Below are 18746 nucleotides of genomic sequence, written 5' to 3' on the forward strand. Positions count from 1 at the left end.
AGGAGTGCACTGAGAATAAATAGCTTCGTTGTTGATTAGGTCAAGGTCGGTTTCGATTTGGCAAAATGCGTGGAAAAACTGCTATGAAAATTCGTCCTAACAATTCGGCCCGAAAGTGTTGAAGTGGTTCAGAGTTCTTGCATGGCAAGGAATGCAATCAAGCATGGCATCAGCCTTGTCATTGCTAGTAGTTATGTCTCAAGTTACCAAGTCCACACATACCACGAAGGTTGATCATGGACGAGCTAATGATATTACTTAAAGCCCGATTTGAAATCCAGTAAAAAAGAATCTTTTACTTCATCAGTAAACCGAGGAAGGGAACGACTTCGGATCACTAATAGTCATAATCGCCGAGCCAATTGCAAATAATTTTTTGACTATTCCCGTTTTTCGATGCTGTTTGAATTTTTCCACATTTCATACCAGGTAACTTGCTTCAGGGAATTCATAAGAAAATAAAAATATATGAATTTTTACTCAATTGAATTGTATATCCTTCTCAGGAACCTAAAGACGATTATACGAAACAGGTTCCAATATGTTTTAATTTATACAGACTTAGACATCACGTCGAACTGATCTCGATTTCATTATCTAATAATATTTACTTGAGCCAGTGCACACATTATTAACTGGTCTCCAGTCAATAATAATCATAATGAAGTCATTACAGAGGACCAAGCGCATCATGACAAAAAGTATGAAGGAACATCGCAATAATCGTTCGACGCTAAAATTCTCAAATGAGAGAACCAAAAACAGTAAAAAAATTCAGTGCGCGTGAAATGAAGTTGCGAATAATCATTAAGAATGTACTGGAATAAGCATATATCATTTCAACAAATTAATATTGATCAAAGAAACAGGAAAAGCTCAACCCCTGATATGGAAGGCTTGACATATACAGAAGACGTCATTGCATTGTCACGTGTAACGCCACAAAAATTCCTGCAAACAATTTAAAGAGCACATGACATATTTAAGAATAAGAGCACTCTCACGCCAGTAACACTCTCACTCCAGTCACTCTCACTCCAGTTACACTCTCACTCCAGTCACTCTCACTCCAGTCACTCTCACTCCAGACACTCTCACTCCAGACACTCTCACTCCAGACACTCTCACTCCTGTCTCTTATACACATCTAGATGTGTATAAGAGACAGCATTGTATTTCANCCAATCACTCTCACTCCAGTTACACTCTCACTCCAGTCACTCTCACTCCAGTCACTCCCACTCCAATCACTCTCACTCCAGTCACTCTCACTCCAGTTACACTCTCACTCCAGTCACTCTCACTCCAGTCACTCCCACTCCAGTCACTCTCACTCCAGTCACTCTCACTCCAGTTACACTTTCAATCCAGAGTATTCTAATAAAATGATGTATTTCCTTTCGATAAAATTCCACCAAGTCGAAGCGAGTTAAACTTACTCTGGAATTAAGGAAAAATTTCACTTCAATTCAAATTAGATAAACACTTTCTGGCGACTAGTTTATATCGAACAGTGAACCGTTGGCAAAATTAAGAAACTTTTCCAAGCTTGCGTCAGAAAATGTCAAGGCCCCGTTATAATTTTTTCCCCTTCAAATGAATTAAGTTTGATTCAAGGTGAACACATTATTGAGATTCTCGTTAAATGTATTATTAAAATAGTAGCATTTTTAGTTCTCTAGGAATCGTGTGCAAAAATCGACCACATGACAACAGGTCTTGAACTTAATGCTCCATTGACAGTCAATCAGATTCTAAGGAGAAATCCGTTTACCCTGTAACTCAAAGGAATATAACATAGGTACTATATATTGCTAAATAAATGGAATCTAAACAATTGAGAGTGTTTTCAGTTAACACTAAAAGGTTTGCAAGCCATAACATAAAAAACGCATGAGAGCAATGGAAGAAAGTACGGGACTGAAGCATTCATAACAAATAACGTAAATGAGCAGTCAGACTACTAAGAGAATAATACCACACTAAATAAAGGAGAAAAAATTTGTATGAATCTCGGCCCACGCCTGCGAAGGCTTCAGGCATTCGAGGATGGCTTGACAGCAGAAGCAGGATTAGCCCAACTACACGACAAACGTTTTACTGAAAAAACCCTCAAATTTCAAATCAATTTCAAATTTTAGAAACGCCAGGCCATATTCATATTAGAAACACTAAGTTTCACTCTAGAATTGGTGTCCAAGGCAACAAGTATTAGTTATTTTATATAATTTTAAATCTAAACTACTGGAAAATTTTTGAAGCAGACTTAAGGATTGCATGAGGCTCGGTGGAATAATTTTGCCTACAACGGTACGAGATGTACTCTCATACCAGCCAACGTTACACCGAGTATGGATATTTTGTGCGTTGCCAGCGACACTTATGACGTATGTTCGATTTGTCACAAGCCTTATAAATCATAGAAAGTACATAGAAAAGCAAAGAACTTCGATCATACGTGAACAGAGAAAAAGACAATCTGTGCTCGTTTAAAAACAAATCGAGATATTTTACTTCGTCCCGTGGAACGATCATTAACAAATATTAAATTATTGATAAACACAACCAGGCACAGGCAGGGATAACGTAAGCAACATGAACATGTAATAATTGAAACAAGATCTTCAAACGTAACGAGGAGTTAGGCACATAATTCAACGAGAAGCAGAACAGGGAGCTAAGGGTAATTTTTTATATCGGGCGATTTCTGAAAATTATTTAGTTCAATTTCCTAAGAAAGGAAAATTACAATGCAATATTTAATTACACCTTGTAAGATTTTGCATTGAAATCAATGAAATCAAGAGTTTTGCACTAAACTTGGTCGCAATAAATCAAAAATGCAAAGAAATCAGAAATCAGTCTGCGCATACACGGAAGAACTCAGCGTGCAAAATAGTTATCTTATACTTGAACTTCAAAGAACACAGAAGTGCAAGGCAACTTTGAGCTTCCACAAAGAGCAGCTCAAAGAAGCACTACGGTTTCTCCCACGACGTGTGGGAATACGAGCCTTAACAAGAACAAAGAGAAAACAAATGAGACTCATAATCAAGACATTATAAAGGACTCGTGTCCATTCCGTGAACAATGTACATAGAATATATTACCCTGAACAGGAATGCTAGACTAATTGCACTCACAGCGATAAAAATCCATCAAAATGCGTGTATCGTCCACGCGCTAGCTTCAAATTATCTTAATTAATAGAGGCGATCACAGTTTGAATGCCTCACCAAATATATAAGAATGCAGGAATTAAGGGCCAGCATGACGCTTGTAGGTCAGCGGCAGTAGCTACACTGCCACAAAGATTACGCAGTAACCTCAGATAAAAAACGTCAAAATCTACATTCATAAACACGATAAAAAAACCTTGACCAAAATGATGGGAACTGGCAATTGAGAATTAATTATTTCACAATGTTTTACTACGTTATACAAGTGGGCAACATGTTAGGTTTTCTTAAAAGAAGACATCATTAATGAAGTAATATTTATCAAGCTGTATATTCCGGCTAAAAATTCATATTACAACACCCGTGGTATCATTTCAAGAGCGATCGCAGGAAGGCTGAAAGAAATCCAGTCCAGAAATTCGAAGGCACTAAACACAACCTATAATGAGAAAACACAATACAATGACAATGAACAGAAAGAAATAATAAAAATAAATTTCAGAATAAATATTTTTAATTCAACAATATCATATGAAACAGAAAGAACTTTGGGTGTAATCGCTATATTTTCGAATTTTTTCTCAATTGCAATTCAGGCTCGGTAGGGAGGGCGGGAAAATCGGCGTCCACATCAGTTTCGAGGTCGAAGGAGGCGAGGCTGTAGGAATGAGCGAGGCCGTGACTACCAGAACCAAAGAGGCCGTCGGTGATGTCACTGAAGTTGTAATTTGAAGAAGACTTGCGCATCGAAACAAGACTCGACTTTGCGGGCGAAGAAACACTCGAAGAGGACTGAGGTAAATCAGACGTGGAAGAAGCTATGGAGAGGTTAGAGTTCGAGCCGCGCACTATCAAGGGCTTGAAGTACTCCGAGTAGAGCAAAGGAGGTACGAAGTCGTCCGAGACGTTGGTGTTATTATTGGGCTTGGAGGAGGAGGAGGTTAGTGGATGCTGGGGGTGACGAAGGTTCGCCAGGTCGTAGGGGTCGGTGGGGTGGTAAGGTGACGCAGGAGTGTTACGAGCGTCCAGCGTGACACGCGTAACGTCTCCGACGATCGCCGCAGCCACTGAATATGCCTGCTCGAGGCGCGTCTGGAATGAAGGTGGTCAAGTCAGTCTCGGGCCAGTCAGCAGTTATACGCATTCAAGAGAGGATAGCATGGCCTCTTGACAAAATAACTTTCAAGATATAATAACCACGAGTGGTATAACAGCCGCAATAAATTAACTGTTAAGCTTATCAAAAATACTTTACATGCAACATGAACTTGTCAATGACTTCGCTGACTGACGGTTATTAATGCTTCTGAAAATCATGTCTGTTCAGCTGATAACGACAAATCTATAACGTTAATATCCCTTTAAATAATTCTCAAGAAACACTAGGAGATAAATACAGGCCATGTGTAATAAATACGACGCTTCACTGCTACACAATCTAACTTACATGATGATTTATAATTAGTAATGATTCTTTATTCTTCTTTCATTTATTATGATGAAACAATGTAATGGTAAATCTACGATACACGACGAGCATCTTGTCAATGTAATACCGATTCACCTCAACTAAATCCCTTCATTTTAATTGATAAATTTCGCCACTTTAGTGCCACATACGGAAAATGGAAATGAAAAAAAAACAATAAAAGATCGATAATATCAGGAAGTTATTAACCCTCTACCGCCGTAAGTCACTCTCCGAGAACATAACATACAACTTAAATTATACGTAAACTATTGAGTGTAGCAACCTGGGGACGATTGTACGCAGCAGAGAATATTTTAAAGTTGTCGTACGTGGCGGCAACCATCAGTGCAAGTCATTTGGAGCTCACTAGAACGTATCCTTTTTGGGAAGTAGGCTTGTGACAATATTGCTCCGGTTACTCATGTTAGGCGGTAGAGGGTTAAACCCCAAAAGGAACATGATAATAAAACTTCCATAGTGCCATGGAGTTATAAAAGCAACAGGCTGTTGGTAGCAGCATTTACCTTATGATCGTCTCTGTTGGCGGAACATGATAATAAAAACTCCATAATGCCATGGAGTTATAAAAGCAATAGGCTATTGGTAGCAGTAGAGTTACCTTATGATCGTCTCTGTTGGCGGAACATGATAATAAAACCTCCATACTGCCATGGAGTTATAAAATCAACAGGCTATTGGTAGCAGTAGTTACCTTATGACCGTCTCTGTTGGCGGAACATGATAATAAAACCTCCATAATGCCATGGAGTTATAGAAGCAATAGGCTATTGCTTTACCTTATGTATTTACCTATGATCATTTACCTTATTAACCAGAGTATTTACCTTATGATCGTCTCTGTTGGCGAGTCTACGCAGCGTCCTGGCGAGCTTGGAGTGGTCGTTGCTGGCGACGTTCAGCTCCTCTACCTGCAGCAGCGACTCGAAGCGTCCCAGCGCATTAATGGATCCGCAGCTCAGCCCTCTGCACCCATCAACAAATACATGACATAACTTTACATTTTAAATGAAATGTAGGACAGTGAAATAAAGAGCAATTCAATTGCAAGGAGTGAAAAGAAATAATTGAAATGCACTATAACTTAAATTACATGGGATAATTGAAGAGTGATTCAAAGAATGGAACAGAGCTTTCCATCAACTTTGTTACATAAAATCCGATTCCATAAAACACAGGAAAATGTCTTGCATGCTCCTTAACAATGTTTTTAATAGCATCTCCCAAGATACCTGTAGTGGTTAAAATAATAAATTCTTCATCGGAAGCAATATCCCAACAACAGTATAAGAGGGAAGATAAGATAAATGTCATAACAAAACGTAACAGTCAAACAAGCAAAATGAGCGGCAGGTTCAACAAACCCCGTAATATTCATAAGATAAATGTCATATCAAAACGTAACAGTAAAACAACAAGCAAAATGAGCCGCAGGTTCAACAAACCCCGTAATATTCATAAGATAAATGTCATATCAAAGCGTAACAGTCAAACAAGCAAAATGAGCCGCAGGTTCAACAAACCCCGTAATATTCGGCCGCCGCCACAGAGAGTCGGGATCAGAGATGAGCCTGGCGTCTATGCGCATGTCGCTCGTAGCGGCGGGCAGCGCGGGAGTCTTGCCAGAGCTGCGGCCTGTCACGGGAATAGAGGATATTAAGAAAATACTTAGATTTAGATGATAATAATAGATGATATTCAGAAAATACTCAGTTTCAGACAATATTCAGATGATGATAATAATAGATGATATTCAGAAAATACTCAGATTTAGATGATAATAATAGATGATATTCAGAAAATACTCAGATTCAGGCAATATTCAGATGATAATAATAGATGATATTCAGAAAATGATGCTCAGAAAATAACAGATTTGTTAGACGGGAAATTGGGACAATGAAATAAGTTATTTAGGTTCTAGCACAATAAGCAGGATAGAGATTTGTATTCAAGTATCAATTTAACCAGCTTATGTCAAACAGAAGCTATCAGCTTATGTTTCAATGTCTATGGCATCATTGGATTCTTTGCTATGGTGCAAAATAGGCGGGAAATTTGCTTACTATTAAGAATTAGACGCAGAACGAGAGCTTGAAGAATAACACCAATCACTCATGAATATAACTAATTATTTCTGAGTAATAGTGTAGTGGTTTAAATAGAAAAAATCGGGTCAAAATTAATTCATGGAATATCATTGACAGCACAAATATTGAAGTAAAACTCTCAGGCTTGATAGGCTTGATAGATAAATCAATTGTCTGGGAGAATAAATTAGATTGCTACTGAATAATTTAAAATGAAGACATAAAATACAGTTGAGGCCACTAGTCGGACCGANACTGTTCAGAGTCAGCAATGTCACTAACTTATGCATGTAATGAACAGTGATAATATCTCAATAGTTTCAAGATCTACAATGCTTCAGTAGATCTAACACATGTATTGTTCAGAGGCAGAATTGTCAGCAATTTATGCATGTAATGAACAGTGATAATATCTCAATAGCTTTAGTTTCTATAATGCTTCTGTAGCTCTTAATAGCGATGTTCCACGCATCGCATGGAGCAGCAGAATAAATGTATCAAGGATCTAGTTTGCTACGAGCATTTGCCCCCCAGGTGCATGATAGCCAGCTGATAGACATTCTGTTATCTTATCTCCAATAACAAATCAAATACATAAGTGAATGCGACCAGGGAAAATTTATAAATTTGTCAGCTGACATGCAGTCAAACGAGCTTGCATTAACAACTGCTTCCAATCAAATGGAATAAGAGATATCCAGCATTTAATATGAACCTAAAAACATAGAAGAAATTATTTTTCTTGAGACACGGTGGAAAATTTTTGAGATGAAATAAAATTATGTGAATTATTATCGTAGGAAGATTTTTGTCCAGCGATATATATAGTGTGTAGGGGTATGTTTGACACTAAGTGACCAAAGTACGAAGTACATTACATGAAACAAATAATTACAAATAAAATCTTAAGTTATCATTTGGGAAAATTTTGTTTTTGGTATACTACACGACTAACCCAGCGGTATGCTCGACACTGACTGACCAAAGTACGAAGTACATTACATGAAACAAATAATTACAAATAAAATCTGAAGTTATCATTAGAGAAAATTTTGTCTTTAAGAATACTACACGACTAACCCAGCGGTATGCTTGACACTAGCAAGAAGGTCAGAGATGTAGCCATCATAGAGAGTGGAGCTGAGGTAGTCAGGTAAGAAGCACGTCTGTAGGACGTAAAGGACAATCCGCACCGCGACGTCAAAGCAGTCCGCGTCCGGACCTTGTTCCTGGCAGATATTGCTCTCTACAAAGCATCGGAGCTCGTCACTGAACCCAAGTTTTTGTGATGCTTGCAGGGAGAAATATTTGTCGTAAATAACCATGGCATCTTCCTGGTTCTGTACTGACAATGATTCGTTTCGTGGGGTCTTCGAAGTATCATGGGAACAGTTGTCCAATGTTGTATCAGTTGGAGATGATGGTGCACTGGCAGACTGCAGTTGTTCTCTAAAATTAGAGGCCATCATCCAAAACTCAAGCAAAGGCCGGCCTCCTTTCTGGTCGAGGAACTGGAAGAAGAAAAGCATGGTTATTTGGAATATATCATCTTATTAGTACAATGAAATGTAAATGAACCAGAATAAATGAGTTTAGTCTCGATGAAGTTTTAACCACGAATAATGTCCAACCAGATGAGACTCATCTTCAGCAAAAAAAAATGCATTAAAGTACCTACTTATCGAAGTTGAAAAACTTATGGCTTAGAGCAGAAAAAAGGTCAGTATGCAAATACAAAAATAATTGTATTGCCTTGAAATAGCCTGATAAAGAAACGATTTAAAAAATGTTGAATAATAATTGAAGCACAGCAAAGCGGGAGTGATTTTTCATGTACACAAGCAATTAAAATTCTGATCTATTTAAAAGTTACTTTCACCTGAATCAATTGACAGGTTTATCTCACCTGGCTCAATTTAAAAGTTACTTTCACCTGGATCAATTGACAGGTTTATCTCACCTCAACAAAGTACGGGAAGGCAGCTTGGGAAAATAACATGTCTGGTAGAGTTGGACTGGAATACGAGAGGAGGTCAAGCTGATGCCGTAGATGGTAATTGCTTGACAAGAAACCTGCAACCTCACTGAAAGAAATGAGAGATGTTATCAACTAAACTATTATATATACACAACAAATATATTAATTAGTACAGAGATTTACTAAGCCTGGAAATATTTTCATTCAAATCTTCACAAACGCTTAGTTTCACTCAAGTTGTCAAAATTGCTTGAGGAAGTAACAATCAACTTAAATATGTACTAGGGAGTTTCTGTACAAGAAACACTAATAAATAATCAAAACAACAGAATTTGTAATTGACAACTCACCCTTCCAAAAGCATGTAAGCCTCGTCCTGAGCTTCTTTGAAGCAGTAAGGATCAAAGTTTATATGCATTTTACCAATTTTCTCTCGAGCTTTGGCTTTGCTTTTGTCACTGATAGGACATTTATAGTCTGAGTCAACGGCAATATAGCGTTCAAATATCCTCCAAACTTCTTTGAATAGGTGCTGAAGAATCTCATTTGAGAAACCTTCCTCGTTTCTGTTAAAGTTGCATGGCTCTACTGAAGAATCTTTTACGCCGGGGACTGCTTTACTTTCATTGTTATTAATGCCATTGGTAAGACTGCTCCTGTGGTTTGAGACATCTTTAGTGTTAGGATCTATAATGAATTCTCCAAAACTCTCGAGAGGGTTGAGTTTTTCAAAATTTGAGTTGTTATCATTACTACTAAGTTTAATAATATGTCTATCGGAATCACTAAATTCACACTGATTGGAAGAATAATTATCCACTAATTGAGTATCACAGGAATTAGAATTTGAACTATAAAAGTTAGCATTAGAAATATTAGACACAGAACCCTCCAGTTCTTTTTTCTCATGGACAAAATGATTTGTATAGTCACTGGCTTTTCCCACAATTCCATCCATAGAATCTCCAGAGCCGTTACAGTCAGGTCTGTCATCAAGAATTTTCTTTGTTTCATCGCAGGTTTTGTCAGTAGAAGAGCAAGACAATATTTTATTTCCATCATTGCTTTGAATGTTATTTGAGCCAACATCTGAACATTTCTCTTGGCAGCCAGTTTTTTGTTCAGCCAGAATTTCCAGTCCACATTGCTGAAGATTGTGCACATCAATCCAGAAGGCAGCCAGTACTTGAGACTCACTGCCTTCCAGATATGATAGAAAATAACGTCTTGTCTTGAGATTGTCCAATATTTGTTGAAGCGTCGTGACAAAATTAGGCTGAGCCTTCAGAGGATCACTAACATCTGGACCTGCCCATAAAAGTGATTATGATGAACTGAAGCAGAATAAATACAATCTAATGTGTATAATCTTATTAAAATTACAGCAAAAAAATTTTTCCCATTTTATTATATACCTATGAACAAAACTCCAAGAGGAAAAATGACTCTAAAGTTTTTAATGAACAGAGCCGATTTATTATAACCTATCTACTATAAATTTATACCAAAAACTGACTGTACCAGGCATTAAAACATCAAACTTGGGCTAGAGAAATACCAAGAAATTTCTACATGCAAGAAGTCCTGTGCTGCTAAATTAATCAGTAGCTTTAAACCTGTAGTACTTTTAACCATGAGTAGCTGTACACTGTAACTCATGTAGTAAACTAGTAAACTTTTGAAATCCATCTAATTTCAAATGGAAACTTGTATCAATCATTATCACATACTTGGCATTTTTCAATATACCGTAGCATACATTTTATGTGAATCATTTTTATCTCTATTGATATAAACTAAAAAAGGACTCAAATTATCATTCTATAAATCAATGTCAATGATCAAATAACTAAATTAAACTTAAAATAAATTAAATTTTCATGTGCTAAAGTGATGTGCAGACAGGAAGAGTTGTGGCTTACTGAGCTTAGGAAAAAAAAGTCGCTCAACTGCAGGAGAGACAAAACTATGCGAGTGTTGTGGCGAAATTATCTCTCTGGCAGAAACTTTAGAAGGCAGTGATGTTTGTATGACGCCCTCTCCACCTGGTCTTGGAGCATGATGGCCTGCCTTGTGGTTATTGCCATCACCTGAGAAAACAAATTGAGCTATAAAATATTTACTGAACCAAAAATTTGCTCAGTTAAATTTTTCAATGAATCTAGGAAGAAGAAATATTTAGTGGAATTGAATATTATATACCAAATAAATATTATATATGTACCAAACAAATTCATAACTTTCCAAAAAAAATAAATATTGCATAATATTAACAATAAATGTGTGATAAATTTACATACAAAAAAAATAGACCACTCAATATTGGTCAGAGCAAATTAGAGCAAGAGTGGCTTAGGCTTATGTTTATGTTTATGATTGGTGACAAATTAAAAAACATTTTTGTTGAAGATTAGCCACAAATATAAGATTGGTTCATATTACTTTGAAGTGTAAACATCAAATGATGATCATATTGAGGTCAAAGTTGTAAGTGAAGGAAGCTATTGACAAATGAAACTCAAAACATAGAAGATTTTAGTTGCAGCTGGGTATCTAAAAACGGAGATGTGTTCAGATATTAAATAGGTTATGATGATTCCTGCCATCAGGAAGCAATTAATAAATTTTAAGACCATTCTGTTACTCCACGAGGTAAAAAATCTTTCATATCTGAAAACATTTCATGATGTGTGCTGTTTTTAAAGATTTTGCAGATTTACCATCAAGCAAAATTAAATATTTACACATATCACTGAAATTTAACCATGCAAAAGTCACATATTTTAGAGAATTTTGCAATCTTGCAGCTGAATTGTATTAATGATTATATGGGAGATAATTCAGGTAGCAACAAGCAGGCAGTCCCAAAAATGGCAGGGAAGTTGTGGCTATGAAAGCAGATATACTCCATTGCCAAATTCTGCATAATGGCACTTTTGGCTTTGTCAATGATTTCCAAAAATCCCCCACAAAATGATCTTTTGCCGCCAATTGTTTGAAAAATTCCACCCAATGTACTAGATTGGCCTGTTCTCACTGTCCTGTTCATATAATTTATAATATAATTAATAATAATTTTTGTAATGTGCTAAAAAAAATTTACCCTATCCATCCTGAATCCTCAAAATGTATCAAGATTGACTAAAGAAAGTTTGAGGAATTAAGGCCCTGAGAGACGAATTTGAAATAGTGGGCTTAAGTTGACAAAAATTGCAGGTGAAAACGACTGTATTGTGGATGATTTTCAAACATTGCAGGTAAAAATCAAGGGTGCATCCATGTTACTTCAGAGGATAGAACTGCGAAATAATGTGCCTGTGCAAAAAATAGGGATATTTTAAAGCCAAGTTAGTAAAAAAAAACTGTTTGAATTGCACCAGCCTGCATATATTCAATATTTGCGCTTTACTACTTACATTGTCATTTCCATAACTTAACTAACATTTAGTTCAACCATGATTACTCCTGCACAGTCCATTTATACAAATTTCAGAAAATTTCTCTCATCTCCAATAAATTCAGCATTTAATCCATTTATTACTTTTGCTACAATATAAAAATCATGTGATATCAAGAATTACTTCAGCTGGTACATGCATTTTATTTTCCTTTTCATCATCATTGGTAGTACTTATATCATACTACCAATATATTAAATAAATTATACAAATTAGATAAATAAAATAGTTGATGAATTTGTCTTACCTACCGGTCATCATTGCTAAACTGCAAAAAAAAAAATATTGTTTGAAACACAATTTGGGTTTCTTGATACAATAAATTATTAGTAAATTCTAACTATTCTAATTTAGTACTATGTAATTAGGGCATGGAAAACTTGATACTTGAAATACATTATTCATCAGCAACATGAAGCCAGTTATTACATAGGGCCAATTTATTAATTATTAAACCCAAATATTTACATTATAAATGTATGTTTTTCTATTTGGTAAATGTAATAATGTTTTCAGGCTGGGTAAGGCATAGCAAAATTCTGCAAGATCCATCAGCCAAGCAGTGTCTTCAAGAAGCTTGAACTGATGGTGCTCAGCAAATTTTTGCTCTGCAGTAAAACATTTTGAAAACATAAGAGGTAGTAATAAGAATTAACAAACAAGCATTCAAATGGGGTAGTAAGGTAGTATAATTTTGAGCATTTGTTGTTAATAACTTCTTACCATGAAACATTTCATAAATGAGTTTGGGCTCATTTTAAAGGTCTTTGTGAGGGCTATTGTGTGGCTTCTTCAAAAAATTCCATTTGCTATTTGTAAGGCGCTAGACACAAAATAAAAGGCTCCTGAATTAATCTGGAAATGGGGTAAAAAGGGACACTTGAAATAAAACTCAATTTTAAACATTTGAAGCATGCAGAGTGTACTCATCTATTATACAAACAGTACTCTGAAGTTATCCTCTTCCTTTGTAGATGATGTAAATGTAGAATAAATGTAATTTTCTCTGATTTGTGCTTGTTTTTCCATTATTGATACATTACCATATCCATACATTACTGTATTATTGATGTGATATTACCATATCCATGGGCATGCTATTGAGCATTGACAATGACCTTGTGTATTGCAAGTTTCATATCAGCAGCCGTATAGCATTTCTTCTGTAACTGTAAGCTTACAGGACTAGGCTTGTAATTTCAAACCATTTTAAGGGGAGATATATCAGTTGTAGCTTTCAAACATAGGCATTGGTTGTAGCTTTCAAACAAGTGCAAATACTTTGTAATTAACAAGAATAATGATCTACAAATACCAGTTAAATGAAAATTTGTAAATTTTATTATAAAATGGTCATTTCATAAAAGTTCAAAACAGCCTTATGCAAAGATTATTGTATGTACATCAATTATATTAGCTTTGCTGAACGCCTCTTGTTTGGAGCTTTCAAATGGGTGCAACCACTTTGCTATTAGCATGAATAATGATCTATGTACACAGATTTAATTTGAATACATCTTTGTACATATTTTTGAAAATGTTCATTTTTACATTTTTTAAATTGCTCTACTCAAAAACTAGAGCACGCACATACATGCAGTTTGCTGCATTAGACACGCCTTTTCAGCAGCTACAAATGAGCCAATAAAACGGAAAAGCCAAAATTTTTCATTTTTGACCAAGACCTGGTTCAAGTGAAAAAAAAACTGAAAATAACATACCTGAAACCAAAAGGAATATTTTAGTGACAACCATAATATTATTTGGAGAAATGAGTCATAGTTTAAGTAAATTACTTTTCATGCAATGTTGCCAGTGCACAATTGTATCTATGAAATTCTATGCACAATTTCTGAGGACCGATGATGCACTAATTTTTTGACGACTACAATTTTTCCACTGTGCAAGGTAAATCAAAGTTTTGTTGTAAATCAATTTTTTTTTGTTAATTGGGGCCTTTGCTAACTGAGGTTCTACTGTAAATGCATTTTTAGGGGTGTCCCTTATTACCCCATCAGGCAGAAATAGCTGCTATTTTGTTTTGGATTGAGGTATGAAAATTCTGTCAGTAAAGTTTAAAAGCCTACACCTGTCTGCAACTTTTTTCCCAGCAAAATTTTTTAATACGCCAAATATTTTTTTTTACTACAGCCCTTAGCAGAATGACTTTTTCAAAATACCACTTTTCAATATTTTTTCATGGATTTTTTAGAGCCAGCAAATGTATGATTTCTCAACTTCCTTCATGCTATACAGATAGGAAGAATGTTGAAGTTTATGCCATTACCATCAAACGGGGTAATAAATCAATAATAACAAATAAATAAATAATTAACTTGGCAAGGTAAATCGGGACAGTTGTCCCACATTTTGTAGAAATGTTGTAGCAGCTAAACTAATCAAAATATTGCAAAACTAAAAATAGTGGTGTAAAGTTCAACATTTTTACTATCTATATAGCATAAAGCAAGCTAAGAAATCATTCATTTACTATCTCTAAAAAATCCCTGAAAAAAGTGTCAAAGGTGCTATTTTGGGAATGTACCTATGTCAAAGTCTGTAGAAAAAAAATTTTTGCCATATCAAAAAATTTTACTTACATAAAAGTTGCACACAGGTGTTGGCACAAAAATGTTATTGACAGAATTTGCATATCTCATTCCGAAAAAATTGCCGCCATTTCTGCAAGGCAGGTTAATAAGGGACACCCCCCTGGTAATAAGGGACACACTCAGAAACGCATTTACAGTAGAACCACGATTATCAAAGGCTCCAGTTATCAAAAATCAATTACCAACAAAAAATTTTGATTATATTCACCTCGCTCAGTGGAAAAAATTCCACTTAACAAAAAATTACTGCATCATCAGTCATCACAAAATTGTGCAGAGAATGTCACAGATAGAATTGTGCACTGGGCAACATATTATGAAAAGCAATTAACCTAAACTATGATTTATTTCTCCAAAAAACATGATGGTTTTCACTAGAATTTTTCTTTGTTTCAGGTGCGTTTTTATGATATTTTTTTGTTATAGTGAATTCACTTGACCCATTTAAAATGGTGTGAAATTACAAGCCATCCTGTAAGCTTACAGATGCAGAAAAGTGCTATATGGCTGCTGATATGAAGCTTGCAGTAGACAAGGCCATTGTAAATGCTCAATGGCATGTTCATGGACAAGGTAATATGATCACATCAATAATAATAACTATGATTTATTTCTCCAAAAAACATGATGGTTTTCACTAGAATTTTTTTTTCTGTTTCAGGGGCGTTTTTATGATATTTTTTTGTTATAGTGAATTCACTTGACCCAAATAAAATGGTGTGAAATTACAAGCCATCCTGTAAGCTTACACATGCAGAAAAGTGCTATATGGCTGCTGATATGAAACTTGCAGTAGACAAGGCCATTGTAAATGCTCAATGGCATGTTCATGGACAAGGTAATATCACATCAATAATACGGTAATGTATGGATATGGCATTATCACATCAATTGTTAATAGCACATGCTTGCAAGATGCTCACCCTATCATGGGTCATGCAAGACTCCTTTCCCCAACAGCATTGCCGCCAACTTGCGTCACGTTACAGCCAGCCCATGCCACGTAGGCTACCGGGGCTTCCTGAACCAATTAGCACGCAGCACAAAGCCATCTCACGACCAAACAAGTGTGACGTCATAACCATTCGGCAACACCAGCAGACCAATCAGATATTAACATCAATAAAGGAAAACAAGTAAAAATTACAGAAAATGCCATTTATTCTACATCTACATCATCTACAAAGGAAGAGAGGACTTTAGAGTACTGTTAGTAATAGATGAGGACACTATGCATGCTTCAAACATTTTAAAATTAAGTTTTATTTCAAGTGTCCTGGATTACCCCCTTCCCAGGGGTAATTCAGGACACTTTTATTTTGTGTCTGGCACCTTGTGAATAACATATGGAATTTTTTTTAAATGCCATACAATAGCCTTTGCAAAGAACTATTAAATAAGCCCAAGAAATGTTACATGGAAAGAAGTTATTAACAAAAAATACTAAAAACCATCCCTTATTACCCGTTTGATGGTATTTTTAGTTTTCCATTATTTCAATTAGTTCTGTTGCTTTAACATTTTATGATTTACCCTGCCCATCTCTTACGGCTTACTACTCTGTTTGATGGTAATTAATTTTATTAATTATTAAATTAGCCCTAAAGAATTACTGGCGCTGTGTTAAATCATTATTAAAAAAATGAAAATGTTATATCATTATTAAAGCATTTGGGCCCTACATAAAAACAGTTAATTTAATAATAACCATGGAATCACTATAACTATTTGAGAATATTATATTTTATTAGTGATGTTACTTTCCTTTAGAACAATGTTTTTGTGTAATTCTTAGTACACTGAATTAAAGTAACCTACATGAATTACTTTAATGCATTTACATTGGACAACCATGCTTAGCTAAAGCCAAATTCAATAAGTGCTCAGTTTCATGTTTTTATAGTTTTTTTTTTAATTTGAAGTTCAATCAGCCACTGTGAACTGACAATTTGAACAGTAATGCCTGCTCCCCCATAAAAATATTCATATCATTGTCCCAACCATTGCAGTTCTTTTAGCATTAATTTTGTTTTATGATGTTGGTTCAATATAGAATAATCATAAAATTATACTGATTCATTAGCAGGATGCCTTAGCATTGTTGTTAAAATAATATTTGTTGTTAAGAATCTGCTAGAAAATTAAACAAAATTAGTAACTATTTGTTATATATGATAAAATCAGTATATGATAAAATACTGATTTATGGTGCAGTATAACATTCATTTGATTGTAGTTCTGTTTCATTTAGGAAGAAAACTAAGCGTAGCTATCTCAATTACCAGGTCAGGAAAAGTCCTATTTCTTTCTGAAATATCCTGGCTCTAATTTCATTTAATTTCAGTAGGTATGAAATCTTGCAGCTCTAATGTCATGTATTTTTGCTTGATTGAAAAAATCACGGTTTGAAACTTTGCAAACATGTTGATTCCAAAAATTTTCTTCCGCAATGATGGCGCAATACGCATTACTTCAATGTTCCTTCCAAAATATCCTGCTAAACATAATAAAAACAAGTCAACATAAAACGTTTCCCTTCACATAGTTGCGGTCATATCAGAGCAGTAAGACTGTACTATCATGTATTCAGTTGCCACTAAACTTGACTTAAGTGAAGCCAAATGTAAGTTTTGCTGTTTGACTGTTTTATGGTAAAATTTGCGATTTGAGGTAACATGTGCACAGACTTTGTAAATATGTTTGCGGCTCGTTAATGGCTTTTCATGGCCGAGATTATATGGCGAGATATAGAATTCACAGCTCAAAGAATTGGAATCACAGCTGGCAAATACATGAAACCATGGCTCAAAAAAATTCAGTGGCAGCTTGCCAAGTAGATATATTCCATGCTGTCAATTACTAGGCATAGAAAATAACACTAGCTTATACTTTATAGAGATTCTGCATTAGGATGCAATATGTTAAGGTGTTTAAAAAAGCATATATGTAATAAATGAAAAGTTATTTTCTCATTTTTTATGGAACAAGCCATGGGTGTAAAATTGGCCTGATTCACTGGCATTTTGGTCCTATTCTCAGGCAGCTTCAGTTCAAATTCCTATTTTGAATCTAGGATGAGAGAGAGAATACGAATTCACTAATAATTTTAATATAAAATATTGGAATAAAAAATTGAGTTATGATGTTCATTTTATCATATATCATGATGAAAGTAAAGCATAACTGCATAAATAGCTAAATTACAATATTTAATTAGAAATCATGCTATAATTCTGAATAATACTTACGAAACTTCTTCCAAATTAACGCCATGATTATGATAGATTAGGTATGAGTATGACCGTATGCGGTATGACTCAACTAATCAATTTTCCGTCATTCTAATTTCTAACTAAGGCACAACCGCACAACTTTCAACAGCAAAAGACGTTGTATTTATAAAGCTACGACGAAACATAGTTAGACTTAATAGCATTTGTGATCACGTCTTTATCCTACGAACACTCCATCGTGTAGACTACCATACTACGAAATTTCGGTGGTCGCGGGTTGTAGGTGAAGAAGAAGTCGCACGTTGACCGCTTGTAACACCTGGACTCAGCAATAGTTATTTAGTTGAAGTCTTCATCATGTTTCTCTCAATTTCATTTCCTTCTTTGCTGGCATGAGCTCTCCTTGTTATCAACAATTCTCTTGTTTAGGGCAAATCACAGAACTGGTGCAGCCATGACACACACACACACACTTGTTAAAGTAAACAGAGAGATTTTGAGCACGTCTTAATTCGTCAACGGCTGAATGCACTCTCCTCCTTTCCGAATGTCACTTCGTTTTATATTTCCTACAATACCCAATACTTCAAAATAATAAATGATTCACAGAATTATATTCAATGGAACACTTTTTTTTATGTAAAGCTTTAAAAATACGTATTCGTATAAGGTATAATGCCAGAGCGATCAACTTCATGAGCGTCTTG

General features: G+C 35.3%; 1 protein-coding gene across 1 annotated transcript; it reads right to left on the reverse strand.

The window, feature by feature from the left end:
- Window positions 1-3296: 3296 nt before the first annotated feature.
- Window positions 3297-18319, reverse strand: LOC108664988 (A-kinase anchor protein 10, mitochondrial). The gene is made up of 9 exons (XM_047883546.1): window positions 18055-18319; window positions 10659-10826; window positions 9087-10044; window positions 8719-8842; window positions 7839-8269; window positions 7714-7735; window positions 6192-6376; window positions 5496-5634; window positions 3297-4271 (listed from the first exon to the last, which is right to left on the reverse strand). Exons 1-9 carry the CDS (start codon window positions 18077-18079, stop codon window positions 3741-3743), a joined length of 2583 nt encoding a protein of 860 aa, XP_047739502.1. The 5' UTR covers window positions 18080-18319; the 3' UTR covers window positions 3297-3740.
- Between the last annotated feature and the right edge of the window lie 427 nt (window positions 18320-18746).

Source organism: Hyalella azteca, unplaced genomic scaffold (assembly GCF_000764305.2).
Source record: "Hyalella azteca isolate HAZT.00-mixed unplaced genomic scaffold, Hazt_2.0.2 contig13225, whole genome shotgun sequence".
In the NCBI taxonomy this organism is placed as follows: Eukaryota; Metazoa; Arthropoda; class Malacostraca; order Amphipoda; family Hyalellidae; genus Hyalella; species Hyalella azteca.

Coding starts and splice junctions, on each gene's coding strand:
- LOC108664988 (XM_047883546.1), bottom strand. CDS start 18,079: ATGGCGTTAATTTGGAAGAAGTTTC. Junction 10,827..18,054: donor GTTAATTTGGAAGAAGTTTC/GTAAGTATTATT, acceptor TTGTTTTCTCAG/GTGATGGCAATAACCACAAG. Junction 4,272..5,495: donor CCAACAGAGACGATCATAAG/GTAAATACTCTG, acceptor CCTTCATTCCAG/ACGCGCCTCGAGCAGGCATA.